Raw genomic sequence first — 13,330 nt, forward strand, 5'->3', positions numbered from 1 at the left:
ACCACTGTGTAAATGTTTGAAGGTTTATTGTGCATTTCTCTGTGGTTTGTGTTCCAGAAAGACGAGAAAGCCACGATCGCCAAGATGAACCGGCAGCGCGCCAACTCCATCAGCCATAACCCGCCGCACTGGGGCGTGGACCGGCCCTTCTACAACCACCTGGGAGGCCACCAGGTCTCCAAGGAGATGAAGAGAATGGTAATGCCTTGCTCTGTGGACATCAGCTCATATTCTTCTTCATACGGTGCTGTATATCCCTCCTGCTTTGTCCGAAGGTTTTTACAGCCCCCCGGGGCGTTTTCCGAATGGGGGTGGAAAATTCTCCTTTGGCTCCAGAAATAACAATAATCGGTCCATGTGGAGGGGAGTGATTGTGAGATGAGGCACAAGGTTGTTTGAGAGGGGAAGGGAGGCTGAATGGCTCAAGGAAGGCTCTTTTGTCTGACTTGTCCCACATTCTGAGCACTCATCCAGGCTGTGTGAGAAATGTGATTATCTGCAAAAACTGCTCCATAACCCCGGCATTCAAGAGGCGTCTGGCATCCATTTCTATTAGCTCAGTACCTGCAGAGGGTTCTGGCTTGCATTGTCACAGCCAGGTGCTGTTCTCCTCTCTAAGCTGTGTGCTCGTGGGGCCCCAGGGGTGTCACTGCCATGTTTAATCCTGGAGAACACGTCCTCGAGTACATGGATTAATTGGCCTAAGGTAGCAGGCATCTTCATTTCTTTCTTGTACCTTTCACAGTATTTCTAAATTAAAATTAACCAGAGCTAATTACCAATTCAGTTGCACTGAGAGGACTTTTATGGCTTATTTTACATAAAAGGTGTAGATGATATCTTTTTTTACTGCAATAAAGATTAAGAAGATAGCTTATGTTATAGTGGCTATTTTTAATAGTAATAGAAATATTTAGCACCTCTATAATTGCATGCATAACCAGATTGTTCTATAACCTTATTTATGCTGTTTTGACCCTTCGTGCACAGTCAAAAGTGTCTATTTGTTACTCACTTTGTTGTCTATAGTCAAAGTTCTGCTCCAGGTCACCAAAGCCTTTAAGTATTTTTAAAAAAATTATGAACATGAGATTCAATCCCACAGTTTAAAAATTTGGTCATAGGTATAAGAAACTGCACATGGCATCTTTTAAAGGGAAATGCTGGCACATTTATTAATAGTTGGTGCTAATATTATTCAATCTCAATATTATTTTTCAGTGCTAAACCAAATTTCTTAGTAATAGTAATAGTAATGTTTCTTTCATTTCTCAGATCTCCAAATGAGGGATTCTGACATGAGCATACAGATCAGTGGAACCGTGCATTTTTTTATGTGGGCTTTTCAATAGGGTGTGCTCAATAGTCATGACATTATTAGAAGAGACTAATCACACTAGCACATAATTATAATTATAAGTTTCTTTGAATAGCTTTTAAGGGGTTCTTGAAGCCTCCTGTTCAGAAACAAGGTGTATGCATGCCAAATGGTATTATGCTTCTTGGTGTTAATTACAGTTTGCCGTGTCTAGCTGGTTGTTCAGTTGGAAAAACATAATTATTTATTGAAATACCAAGCTGAGTCCTAAAAACTTCACTGCCCCTCACTTGTAGGAGGAAAGACTTATTTTTTTTTTCCTTATCTTGAGCCTTTCCCTGTAATGCTATTTACCTTCTTGAAAATTCAGCAGCTCAGAAAGTCTCTTCTACTCAATCTAGCTTTTGTATTAAGCTTTTTTTTGAGAAGCTGATGTTGCATGCATCAGGCTGTTTCTTGAAAACCAAATGAAATCTGATTCACCTGTATTATTTTCAGCTAGACTTTTTGTTGTTCTTATGGGCTGTTTTTTAAAATCTTTTATTTACAGATTTACAGATCTGTTACATTTGAGATGCCTTAGTGAAAATGCAAACATCCTCCCCATTTTAATATCTGCTAGATGCACATTTTAGTGATTAGAACACAGGAGCAATTTCTCCATCTCCTATCTCAACTCTGTGTAAACTTCTAATTTAAATATGCATTTTTTTGTACCAGCCAGCTTTGCACAGTGCTTTGTCATCTCTAACACTGTGTTACATGTATGCTGTGTGTGCTTGGTGCATGCAGAGTGCATGCTGGCTGCAAACTGCCTGCTTAGAAACACAAAATGCAGAGAGACACAAGGGGAGCAGAACTACAGAAGCTTTTATCAGTGCTCCTCTGGGATGACCTGTCATTGATCTTGGTAAGCAGCACCACTCTCAAACCTCCTGAAAATGTGCTCTTTGTTCCACATCACCCACCTTTCCCCAGAGCTTCTGCATGTTGTTGCACATAGTCTTTCTTCTTGGAAGCTGTGAACATGTAAGGTTGGATTAGTCAAAGTACTATGCCAAAGGTGGGCAGTGCAACACTGCCTTTCTCTTCAAGAGCTGGAGCTCCTTAGCTCTGTAATTTCAAAGCAGGCATTTATAAGGGTAATTGTGAGACAGTCCTCAGGCAGGAGCCAGGTAATACTGCAGTGATGTGCAGTTCCATTATATTAATGTGTAGATATGAATACAGTTGTGTGTAGGGAATAATACAGATGGTTATGAAGGGCACTGGGTTTTGTCACAAATGTAAAACATTTTGCATTTTAAAGACAACCATATTTTCAGGAAAAAAAATAGACTTTTTTTTTTTTTGGTGGCTCTACTTACAATTCCCTGAAAGAGAATATTAAAGTTCCCTGAATTGCATTTTTGGGAAGGCACTGTTATATTTAATAGAAAACAGAATTATTTTGTCCATTTTTCTTTCCAGTGAATGCTGGCTTTGGTAGCTCTCTCTATTCTTAGCATATATTAGCAGCAGTCCGAGAGGAGATGGAGTAGCATCACATGTAGCCCTTTATTCCTTTTTTTCTCCTCCTCCTCCTCTTTTGTCACATCATTTCAATGTGCAGCCATGTCTGGGCACATCACCAGTGCAGCTGGTGGGGTTTGTGTGGAATAGCGGCATGGGCAGTGGCACGGGGCACCTTTGGTCCCTCTTCTCTCCATGTTGTGCCCCTGACCTCCATCAGCTGGGGCAGGAGGCACAGCCTGAGCAGACTGGTGACTGTGCAGAGAAAGGTCAGACCCACATGCCCTGGGAGGGCCAAGAGCCCTGCCCTGAGCTGGCAGCCTCTGCTGGAGCCTGCTCCTGGGAGCCCACAGTGCTGCAGGGGCACAGGGCAGCTCCAGGGCAGGGGAGCCTGCGCAGGATCAACCCAGGGATGGGCACAGAGCAGGAACTGAGCCACAGTCTGGCAGAACAGCAGAGCTGCTTTCTATTTTTATTGCTTTTTACAGCTTGTCGTCTTGTTTCCTAAACAAAAGCAATCAGTCCAGCACCAGTGACTGTATCTCTCTGGAAATGGAGACTTTTGTGCTGCTTGTTCCCCCAAGTCTCCATACACCAGCCTTGTCTTCCCCACTGTCTCTCTAGCCCAGTTTGTAATTGCAAGAGGGTCAAAAATAAGTGGACTTAAAAGCATTTGAGAGTACAGGTATATTTATAGCTACAACAATATTTATACACCACTGAGAAATACTTTGCTTTTCCCAGTATATATTTCAGAGCGCTTTTATAAATATTGATGAATTTCAGACTTCTGGAAATAATACTCATGTCTCAGTTTTCATCAGCAAAACAAAATTGCTATTAAAGAAAAACCAATTTGGGGATTGTAGTTGACTGTAAACTGAAAGAGGTTTGTTGTAAACATCAATAAAAAGGGAAACGTCGATACTTTCCAAAATTACAGGGCTGTTCTAGATGACAAATTATTTTCTTGCATCTTTTACTCTGCTCAACATTATTAAGTTTGTATCCAGAAAAGAACATCCAGTTTGGGATTATAATCATTTAGGAGATGTGGATGAGTTAGAGATAATCTAGTGGACAAAATTACAGATTAGCAGAGTTTCAACAGTGTGTCCTCTGAAAGTGTTGAAATATCGTGTTTGCTCTAACCTAGAAGGGAGAAGACAGATTAGAAATAAAGGTCTTCAAATACAGGAATGTTTATAAGGACAAAAAGTAATGATAAATCATTCTCCATGACTGAAAAGGGCAGGTTTAAAAATAATCATCCTAATTTGCTGAAAGGAAGGTCTAAGTTAAGAAAAAAACTTAGATGCAAAGAACAGGCTGTATAAGAAGCTAAGAAGCTTGTGAAATCCCTGATTTTCATGAACAATTTCTAATTATTTTATTCAGGGCTTTTATTCTGGAGTGACATCACAAAATCCTTTGCAAATATTGAAACAATAAGGTTAAAAATACTCTATTAGGAGAATGTATAGGGAATAAATAATATATGAATAATATGAGATACATGTAAAGATTTTAGAAAGTTTCTGATCTGGGCTGCACAGAGCTTCATGCCATCGATTTTCCACCTTTTTACAGGTGCCAGCTGTACCCCCAACATTGCTGACAGGTACTTGTTAAAGGCCTGAAAGGATGGAAAGTCTTGCTGGGCATTCTCTTCAGCAGTTTTATGATTTTTGTTGATGTTTTACTTCACATGTCCTCGCTTCAGTTTGAAACCATGGTGCTGCATGAGCAATTCACAGTAGCTAGAAGACAGTTTAATTTTCTCTCCTTTACAATTATCTTCTCTGTGGTTGAAGACTATTACCATGTCTCTGCACAGCTCTGATTCCCTCATCAAGTTTGTTCCCTGCTTGCAATGCTGGTTTCAGTCTGACCATGCTTCTGTCATGAGTCTGGGTACAGCTAATGAACCATTTAATTTGCAGTGAAATTGTGTATGAAGTCAATGTTACACAGTAAAAAACTGGCATAAAATCAAATAGAGATTATATATGTGTAGGAAATACTTCTGCATGCAGATGTTACAGATGTGAGACAAGGTTATGGCATGATAAAGGGAATCAGTCCTGGTTCCTTGTGATGCTGCTCAGAGCTCTGCACATCCTTCTACATGATATTTGATTGCTTGGTGTTTGTTTTCTAATGAAACAGCACTCATCTACAAGCAGGGTCATTCAACAATACAATAATTCTTTGTCCTGCTCCCCCTGTCCTAAATCAAACAGTTCTTTGCATTTTGCATTGTTAATACAGCTCATTTCCTCTCTTTATGTCTCCAAGTTGCCCTTACAATAGATCTTGTTACTTGGAAATCAGAACTGGGGAACAGGTGCCTCCATGGAACAGATGCCATAGCTGGTTCTGTGCCAATTCTACCTCTTAAATATCAGAAACCATTAAAATAGAAAATAAAAGCTCCATAGGACAAGTTTTCCTCAGTCAGCTCTGTCAAAGAGAATTGGATTTGAGTCCATGAATTAGGCACTGAGGGTTCACCCTCCTCTGAAAGGTTTCATTTAACTGCAGATCACCATTATCCTCTTTTCCAGCAATCATCTGCTAAATCTGGAAATTGCAACCCTGACGTCAGCAAAGCTGGGCAGGGGCCCCCAATGGAGAAGAATTTGACCCACTATTTTTTCACTGCTATTGTGGTAATCTAACTTGTAATCAAGCAGGGAGAAACTCACAAAATCCCTTCTGCTGTAATCTCCACGTATTGCTATAGGTCTGGAAGGAAATTGTTTGTCTAGTCTGGGTTTTATAGAGCCAGTTGGGTTTCCATAGCTCTCAAACAGCAAGGGGAGGAATCCCATCCAGCAGTTCTGCTGTGAAATTGCTTTGGTGCTCACCTGGGAAAAGGGTTTGCCTGATTCACACGATCCATGGGATCTCATATAAATGACTGGGAGTACAATGTGCATTGCTCTAATTGTCAGAGGCTTTACACTGTTTTATATCCTCATCTGGTAGCCTTTTATTGTAGTTGATCAGGACTTGCAATCATCCTTGATTACTTCTTTAAAAGAGGGATAAGAATCCCTCTTGTAAAGAACTAATCAATGCAACAGCAGACCTGCAGCTGCTGTTGAGAAACCTAGACAGAGTTTGATATTTGCTTGGAAGCCTTGCACTGATAATTTTTCCACCATTCAGTACACTTTTCTAGAATAAATTTTACTCATATGGGAAAGGTCATTTGGATTGAGACAGTACTAAAAGGTGTCAGACTGGTTTTGATTTGGACTAAATTTAGCCTGCAGAAATAAAGATACAATTCCCTTTTATTCACAGAAACACTTCTTCCAATGCTCATGGAAGCATTGCACAGGTGGATTTGTGGCACTTCCCAGAATGATTTTCCAAAGCTTCCTCAAGCAGGCAGTAAGCCTTAATGTCAAAAGGCTGCAGGTCAGCAGGTTGGGGTCTGGGTTTCAGAGAGGGTGAGCAGCTCTGGCCAGCACCAGTGGGCAATTTCAATTAAGGCTGGTTAGGCTGGGATCCAGTCTGTCTGCATCTGATTAGAAGGCAAACAGTAGTTTCTGGAGAAGTTTGTGGTATTTATCATCATTTGGAGAGCAGAAGACATGGAAGGGCAGAGTATGGAGCCAGGAACTGATTCAGAGCATTTCTAGGATTGCTTATTTTTATGTCTGCTTTGCAAGTTCTAAGAACTGTTCACAAATGAGGCACAGAATCAGAAACCATTTCACTTGAAAATGTGACCTTTGTACTGGAGAAATATGAATTCAGAGTTCACAGAAAACTGTGAGCAACCTGCACTTTTCAGAGGTGTGAGTTCAGAGCCAGAAGTTAATTAAAAGTAAGGTAAAGAAAGCCTATTTCAGCCAAAGTAACCTCTTGTGATCTATAGATTTAAATCTGATGGCCCAGATAAATTCATGGCGTTGGCCAGGTCTGGTCTGCCAGCTGAGGACTGCCTACAGAACCATTTTGGGTTGAAGAAAGCAGAGGGTTTAACCATCTGTGACCAGTGCCATGGAATGAAAGTCTTTTTATCAAGTGGGGTGGGCTGCAGAAAAGGAGAACTTCAGCTTTCCTTTTCAGACCTCATTAGTCTCTGTTCCAGCTATAGCAGACACACTCATCATTTAATCTGTTTCATAAATTGGTTTTCTGCCAGTCTGTTGTTCTGCACTTAGATGCTTGTTAAATATCCTTCCTATCTGGCTTTATTCTTTCTGGACTCTGGAAACAGAAATTGTGTTATTTTTGGCTTGAGTGCTTTGAAGTCCTTCAGTTTTGCTTCTGCATTTACACCTGACAGCATCTATCTTCATAGCCTTGTCTTTTTGACCACAGGGACAAAGCAGAAGGTACAACAGTGCTGAAAATAGATGTGAATAATTAGTTTTGTGGTAGAGCCAAAGCAGGTTTGTTTTTATCAACATCTACTCTCAGCCTGTCACTGTCCCTTTCTGTTTTCCATGGTCCCTGTTTCTGGGAAGCACCTCTGCAAGTTGGCCCTAACTCTTACAGAGCTCATTTTGTCCCTAAGTCCAAAGTTTTCTGCTTTAACATCATGTAAGTTCTATTTTGACTTTGTTCTGAGGATGAAAACAGGGCAAGGAAAATTAGTTTCTTTGTCATTTTTACTCCTAAGATCTTTGCTGGAGTTGAGAACGAAGTTTTTAAGGGTAGAATTTATGCTTCCCACACACATTGCCATTAAGAAGGTCATGAAGCTCATCAGCCCCTCTACTGCCTTATTTTTGGAGTTTAATGAAAAGTTAAAAGCATATAAAATCTACTCCACTTTTCTTTGCATATTTACAATATGTTAATAATTGCAGCCAGTGTTCTCAAAGTTAGAATTATTATTTCTAATCGTTCTTGATTTGAAGTGTTATGGTGTAGCAATCAGCTTGTCATGTCTTTGACAAACACTTTGTCATTCTATTTAAGGAATCAGTTTTAATCTTCAAAGTAAAGGGCTTAGTTAATTTAGAAGTCAAGCAGAGAGATGGCAGTCATATGAGCTTTTAGCACAATAGATATTCATAAAATATCCCCCATAAAGCAGTAAGCCTTAGGGGCCATAGGGACTGAGGCAGTAATATTCCCTCCTTTCTTCCTCCTGCACATCTACTCCCACTGAGGATGTCAGTGTGGATTCTGAGTCACCTGACCTGCCATAAAACAATAAGGCTTTTTTAATAATCTCCTGTGGAAAAGACAAAAGTGCAGAGGCTTTAAGGGAGTTGATTCAGCTGAGTTTGGGGTGTTCCTGAAGTCAAAGAGAGGACTGCCTTAGGCTCAGAGGAATTATTAAATGCTATTACCTTTGCTTTTGCAATCTGATGGCAGAGTAATACAGCTTCCTGGGGGAATGAGAAAAACCCCAGTATCAGGGATATTTCAAATGAGACTGAATAAAATTTGCATGAGGTCCTGTGTGCAGCAGTCCATTAGTATGTACTGTGGTAAGACCTATCTCATGCCTTATGGTGCCTTATAGAAGAAAGGAATTTTGGCCTGAGCAAGGGCTACTTTATCATCATGATTATGGAGCTATTCTGGAGCTCCTGCAAGCTCCTATCTGTCTGATTCTCGTAGCCATCATCACTTTTGTCATTTTCATCCCTGCTGACAATTCCCAGCCTTTTCTTCATAGCTCCCTAGAAAACTGCTGGTATTGTTTCAGCCTGCTGAGTACAAATCCATGAGCAGTCAAGAGTGGATTTAAATTCTTAACTCCAGGAATTGGTTGTTTCTCTTCCTACCCCTTTACACTTCCTCTCCTAAATGACAGACATCTCATTTTTATCAGCTTTTTTTTTTTTTTTTTTTTTTTGGGGGGGGTAGTTCAGATTTCTGTATATGTTTGTGCAGAAATGCCAATTTTGACATATGAGTAGGAATGAGGAAAAATCCATGTGGGCCCTATTCCTGCAGGCTTGGTAGTGTGTTTATCCTGTGTCTAACACAGAGCATTGGAATTGGGAGCAGCCTTACTCTGAGCCATGGGCTGCAGCAAAACATCTGACTCCTGAAGATACTAAACTATTTGCCAGCTGTGGAGAAGAACAAAAGACCAATATGTCATTAGTGCTCAAGCCTTGTGCAAGGGGAAGGAAATAATCTGAAGTGCAGATTCTTTAATGAACTGAGCATTACCAACATTAACCAAATAAACCAGGGGAAATCTCCCTCCCAACCCAAAGCAGGGTGGGCAGCATGACCCTGATCCTCTCCCCTGCCTGAAAGGATTCCTGGTGAGTGAATGAAACATGGATGCTTTAGTGGAGAGGGAGGAAAATCTCTGGTCACAGCCAGGTCCTGGAGGTGTATTTGCTCTATATCCTGGCCAAGTCTTCCAGTGCAAGTAAGAAAGATATCTTGTAATAAATGACCAGGTTTTAAGAAGCTGTGTTTAAGGATTTTCTTCCTAAAATAATCCCACAGACCTTTCTCTAGAACAATTCCATTTTTGGCAATTCTGCTTGAAGAATCTTTAGTATGAAATGGGAGTGTTTGAAGTGAATCATTTAATTTGCTTAACTTAAACAGGTTCCTACAACATTTAATTTTAAGCCAATTCTCTCTAATTAAAGTTCAAGTCACTCTTAAATATTTAGCCTTGTTAAATGAAGATCCAGGAAAGAAAATGTGATAGTCTCTTTCTTTTTTGCTTTACCCAAAATATGTCTTTTTTTGGTCTTTAGTTTTGAAGCACCAATTTAATTTGAGTTACCATCAAGAATAATTTCCAGAATTTCAAGCACAATTCAGTATTGTAAAATGAAAATCTAGATCAATTAATTCTCCTTTATTTTAGAAACTTTCCTTGCAACAGTTTTGCTGAGGAAGAGAAGCAGGGCAAAATCAAACTCCATGTGGATTAAGGGTTCACCCATAAAAATGGCCAGTTAAATATTATTCCACACTTGAAATATTGGAGAATTTTTTGAGGATGTGCTTGCTGAGGTGTTCTAGTAATTTGACCTGGTCAGCCAGTGTCTTCAAACTTGTGCATCCCAAAGGCAGGAGTGTGAGATCTGTGTTTAGTTTGAGGAATTCAGCAGGATGGAGGGTTACACAGCTGGTTGTGAAAATCAGACCATTTTAAGGGACTCTCCCACTGCAGTCAGTCATCAAGTTCCCAACTGGCTAAGCTTGAAAAAGTGACCTTGATATTTATTTAATAAAGTACTGGCTGTTTTCTCATCCCTTCCCTCTGCTTATTTCTTGGCTGGTAGCTATTCATGTTCAGTTGACTTTTTCTTTTTATTTTTTTTGCCCAACCTAACTGACTATGACACCAGACAAATTAGTGAGCATTTTGTCTCCATGATTAATCAGTGAGCTTTCAGTTTTGGCACTGTGTTGTAGGATTACTTAGAGGATAAATAAATAAATCAATCAGATATGTCTGACAACTGTAAAATAATTAGGCAAAAGAAGAAGGAAAAAAACCACACAACAAAAATTTGAATGATCACACTTTAACATGAAATCAGAAAGTACTTTCTTTTTTTTCTGCTTGAATAACTGGACATGCTAACATGCTGATCAACATTATTATTTCCTTCTTCCCACTGAATCTGCTGGTGGTTGTGACATGGGACTGGGGGGACTTCCTTGATCTGAATTTCCAGTGGGTTAAGTTGGAGTGGCAGTTTCTGTTTAGGAGTGTGGTTTTAGTCTGAAACAGAGTATGTAAAAATGGGAATTGCTCTCTCAGTGAGTCACAGTCCTGGCTGCTGACCTGAGTGACAGACCTCACTTTTTCCCTCTGGCAAAGCTGGTGTGTTGGCTTTCCTTCTGCCATGTGGCCACATTGCTAACTCACTGCAAGGGCAAAATCTGTTCTCATTTAGGATCTGGTCAATGTTGTTGTTTCTGATGGTTTTGGACAAGGCCCCTGTGGAAGACTTTTGCCCAAAGATGTTTGATTTTCCACAGTCAGGATGGATTTCAGTGTGCTGCCCCCAGAATGGTTGCTGCCACAGGCCCAGCAGCTGGAATATCCTCACGTGCCCTGAGCAGTTTTGACCTGAGGTCTCTGGGAGAAAAACAAAAGCAATTCTTCATATCTCCCAGCTACATTTGTTTTATGTTTTGGAACACAGGGTACAAACTCTGTGCCTGAGTATTTGACCCTATTTGTCAAATATACAACTTTTCTTGACTACAGTTAAATTTAAGCCAAGATGTCAGAGGGCACATTTTGTTTCAGCCCATGCAAAATGGCAATTTTGATGTAATTTGGTCTGTTAGGTATGTTAATGCTAAGCATATAAACTTATGCCTCCATAAAAAATTTTGTCTAAGGCCTTCTAGCCATTACAGCTATGGATGACTCATAAATAATCCATTCAGGTGGTCCTAAAAGAATTGTGAATATTTGTGCTATTGCAAATATTATAAATAATTCCTGAAATCTTATTCAAGATAACATGTTCTGTGTGTGCATGTGATGAGGGGAGGAGCAGGGAGACCCCTGGGAGAAATGAAAACCAAAAGGCATCCATTGCCCTTAGCTGAGCCCTGACATAAAGAGATGCAGCCTTGTTGAATGCAGGGGTTGATTTCTGTCATCCTTCTGAGTTTTGTTTCAAGTAAAACACATCCTCAGCTACAATATCAGTACAATTTCCATTGCATCATTTGTAATGGTGACTGCTAAAAAGAAGACACCTGAAACAAAGTGTGCCAGCAGTCAGCTGAAACATTTCCTTTATCCGCACGTCCGTGAATTTATATCTGAAGGAATGTGTTTTCCCAAAGCTGCTCTGTCTGCCCGCTGGCAGGGCTGCACTCAATATTGTTGTGGGTGGGAAAAGCTGTCCATCCACACCTAACAAATGAGTGTCCTGAAAAGTCCCCTGTGGAATGCCCTTCCTGGGATGCTCTGTGTTCTCAAGGTCAGCCTGTTTGCTCACCCTTGTGCCCTTTTCCTTTCTTTCAGGGTTTCGAGGACCCCAAGGACAAGTAAGCAAATTTACTTCTGTCATACACTGTTATGTTTGCACGTTTGGGATTTTTTTCTCATATTAAAAAAGGACAAAAATTGATGCCCGGAAGCCAAAAATAATGCTGGGGCTCCCCAGAGGTTTGTTCTGGAGGGACAGCCAATTGAGGGCACAGGATTGACTGATGTGCATTCAGAACAACCACTGCCCTCAAAACATTTATTTGTTTGGTGGTTCTAACTTGCTTTTATAATTAAAATGCTTTTGCTGCACTTCCCCTTGCCCCAGATAATCTCCACTCTTTGAAAATAACCCAAGACAAAATCTTCCTCTGAGTCTATATAAGGGTGGGACATCTCCAATAAGAAAGGTTTATGTGTGTATTGAAATGCCTGTATCACTTCTGAATTCATTTGTATAGATTTTATATTGCTCATTATTGCATATTACTTATTTCTACATATAAAAAGAAACTCAGAAATGATAACTTGTTTGAAAAAGCAAATTCAAAGTTTCATGATCTAAAATATAGCCAAATTTTAGCAGCATTTTCATTTTTTTTCCTATAGAACTTTAGAGCAATTGTTAAAACAATTTAATGAGAGTGGTATTTTGAAAATTTGCCTTTGGAGGAAAAAACCCAAACACATTCACTTTTTAACTTCTACAACTGGACACAACAAAAGCATTTCCTGTATTGAAGGTGTTTAGAATAATTTCATGTTCAGTCCTGCTGAATGGCATTAATTATAAGCTTGCTTAGAGTGAGTCAGGCAACAGTGGAGGAGACTGATGCCTAAAATGTGTTGCTGTTGCTCTTTGTCATGTTTCTCAGGCTGCTGGTCAGGGCTGAGTGGATTTCTGTGAGCTGGGACAGGTAAATGGTTCTGTGAGCTCTAGGCATCCAGCTGTGGGAAAATTCACATTAGGGTGGTTGAGCACTGAGAGCAGCTGCCTAAATGGAAGAGGAAAGTGATAAGTTTGAACATGGCAATATTAAGAGCCATTCTCTCCTTGCCTTGCCTTTCCCTGCAAACTGGATTTTTGTAACATTTAGCTCTGTGCACCCTGGGATGTTTCTCTGGTCCCACTGTTTCCTGTGGTATCCATGGATGTTGGGAAACTCCACTGATGTTAGATATGCTTTGGGCAGAAAACAATTAACAGATTACAACAAAATATTTCATAGCAATATAGAAATTTTCAGTTTCTCTCATGAAATAATATTTTTCCTCACAGTTTCTGTGAGAAAACACAAAAATCAGCTGCCTCAGTGCTGGTCCACAGCAGAGTCACCCAACAGCTGAGGAACAGCATCTCCTCAGTTGCTCCAAGGACCATAATATCTGTTCTCCATCCTATAGTTTGGAAGGTTCCTTGGGCTGTTACAGCCAATAGCTGAGCTGTCTCACTCAGGGTGGTGCCAGCTTATTATACACATTTCAGGATTTTTGCATTTCTGTTCAGTACCAAAAGAAGCTACCACTTGCCTCTGATTGTCTTTATCCAGAAATCTGTTTAACTCAAGTACAAAGATTTGGCACAA

General features: G+C 40.2%; 1 protein-coding gene across 2 annotated transcripts in view; it reads left to right on the top strand.

Moving 5' to 3' along the window:
• The window catches only part of ADCY5 (adenylate cyclase 5), a 200,310-nt gene that overhangs the window by 157,917 nt on the left and 29,063 nt on the right, over nucleotides 1–13,330 (top strand). For both annotated transcript variants that reach the window (XM_084209186.1, XM_084209187.1), the window contains exons 8-9: nucleotides 58–198; nucleotides 11,781–11,803. In XM_084209186.1, coding sequence (XP_084065312.1) covers nucleotides 58–198; nucleotides 11,781–11,803 — 164 coding nt within the window. The remainder of the gene's footprint in view (nucleotides 1–57; nucleotides 199–11,780; nucleotides 11,804–13,330) is intronic.

This window comes from Fringilla coelebs (genome assembly GCF_963513975.1).
Source record: "Fringilla coelebs genome assembly, chromosome: 7".
NCBI classification, from domain to species: domain Eukaryota; kingdom Metazoa; phylum Chordata; class Aves; order Passeriformes; family Fringillidae; genus Fringilla; species Fringilla coelebs.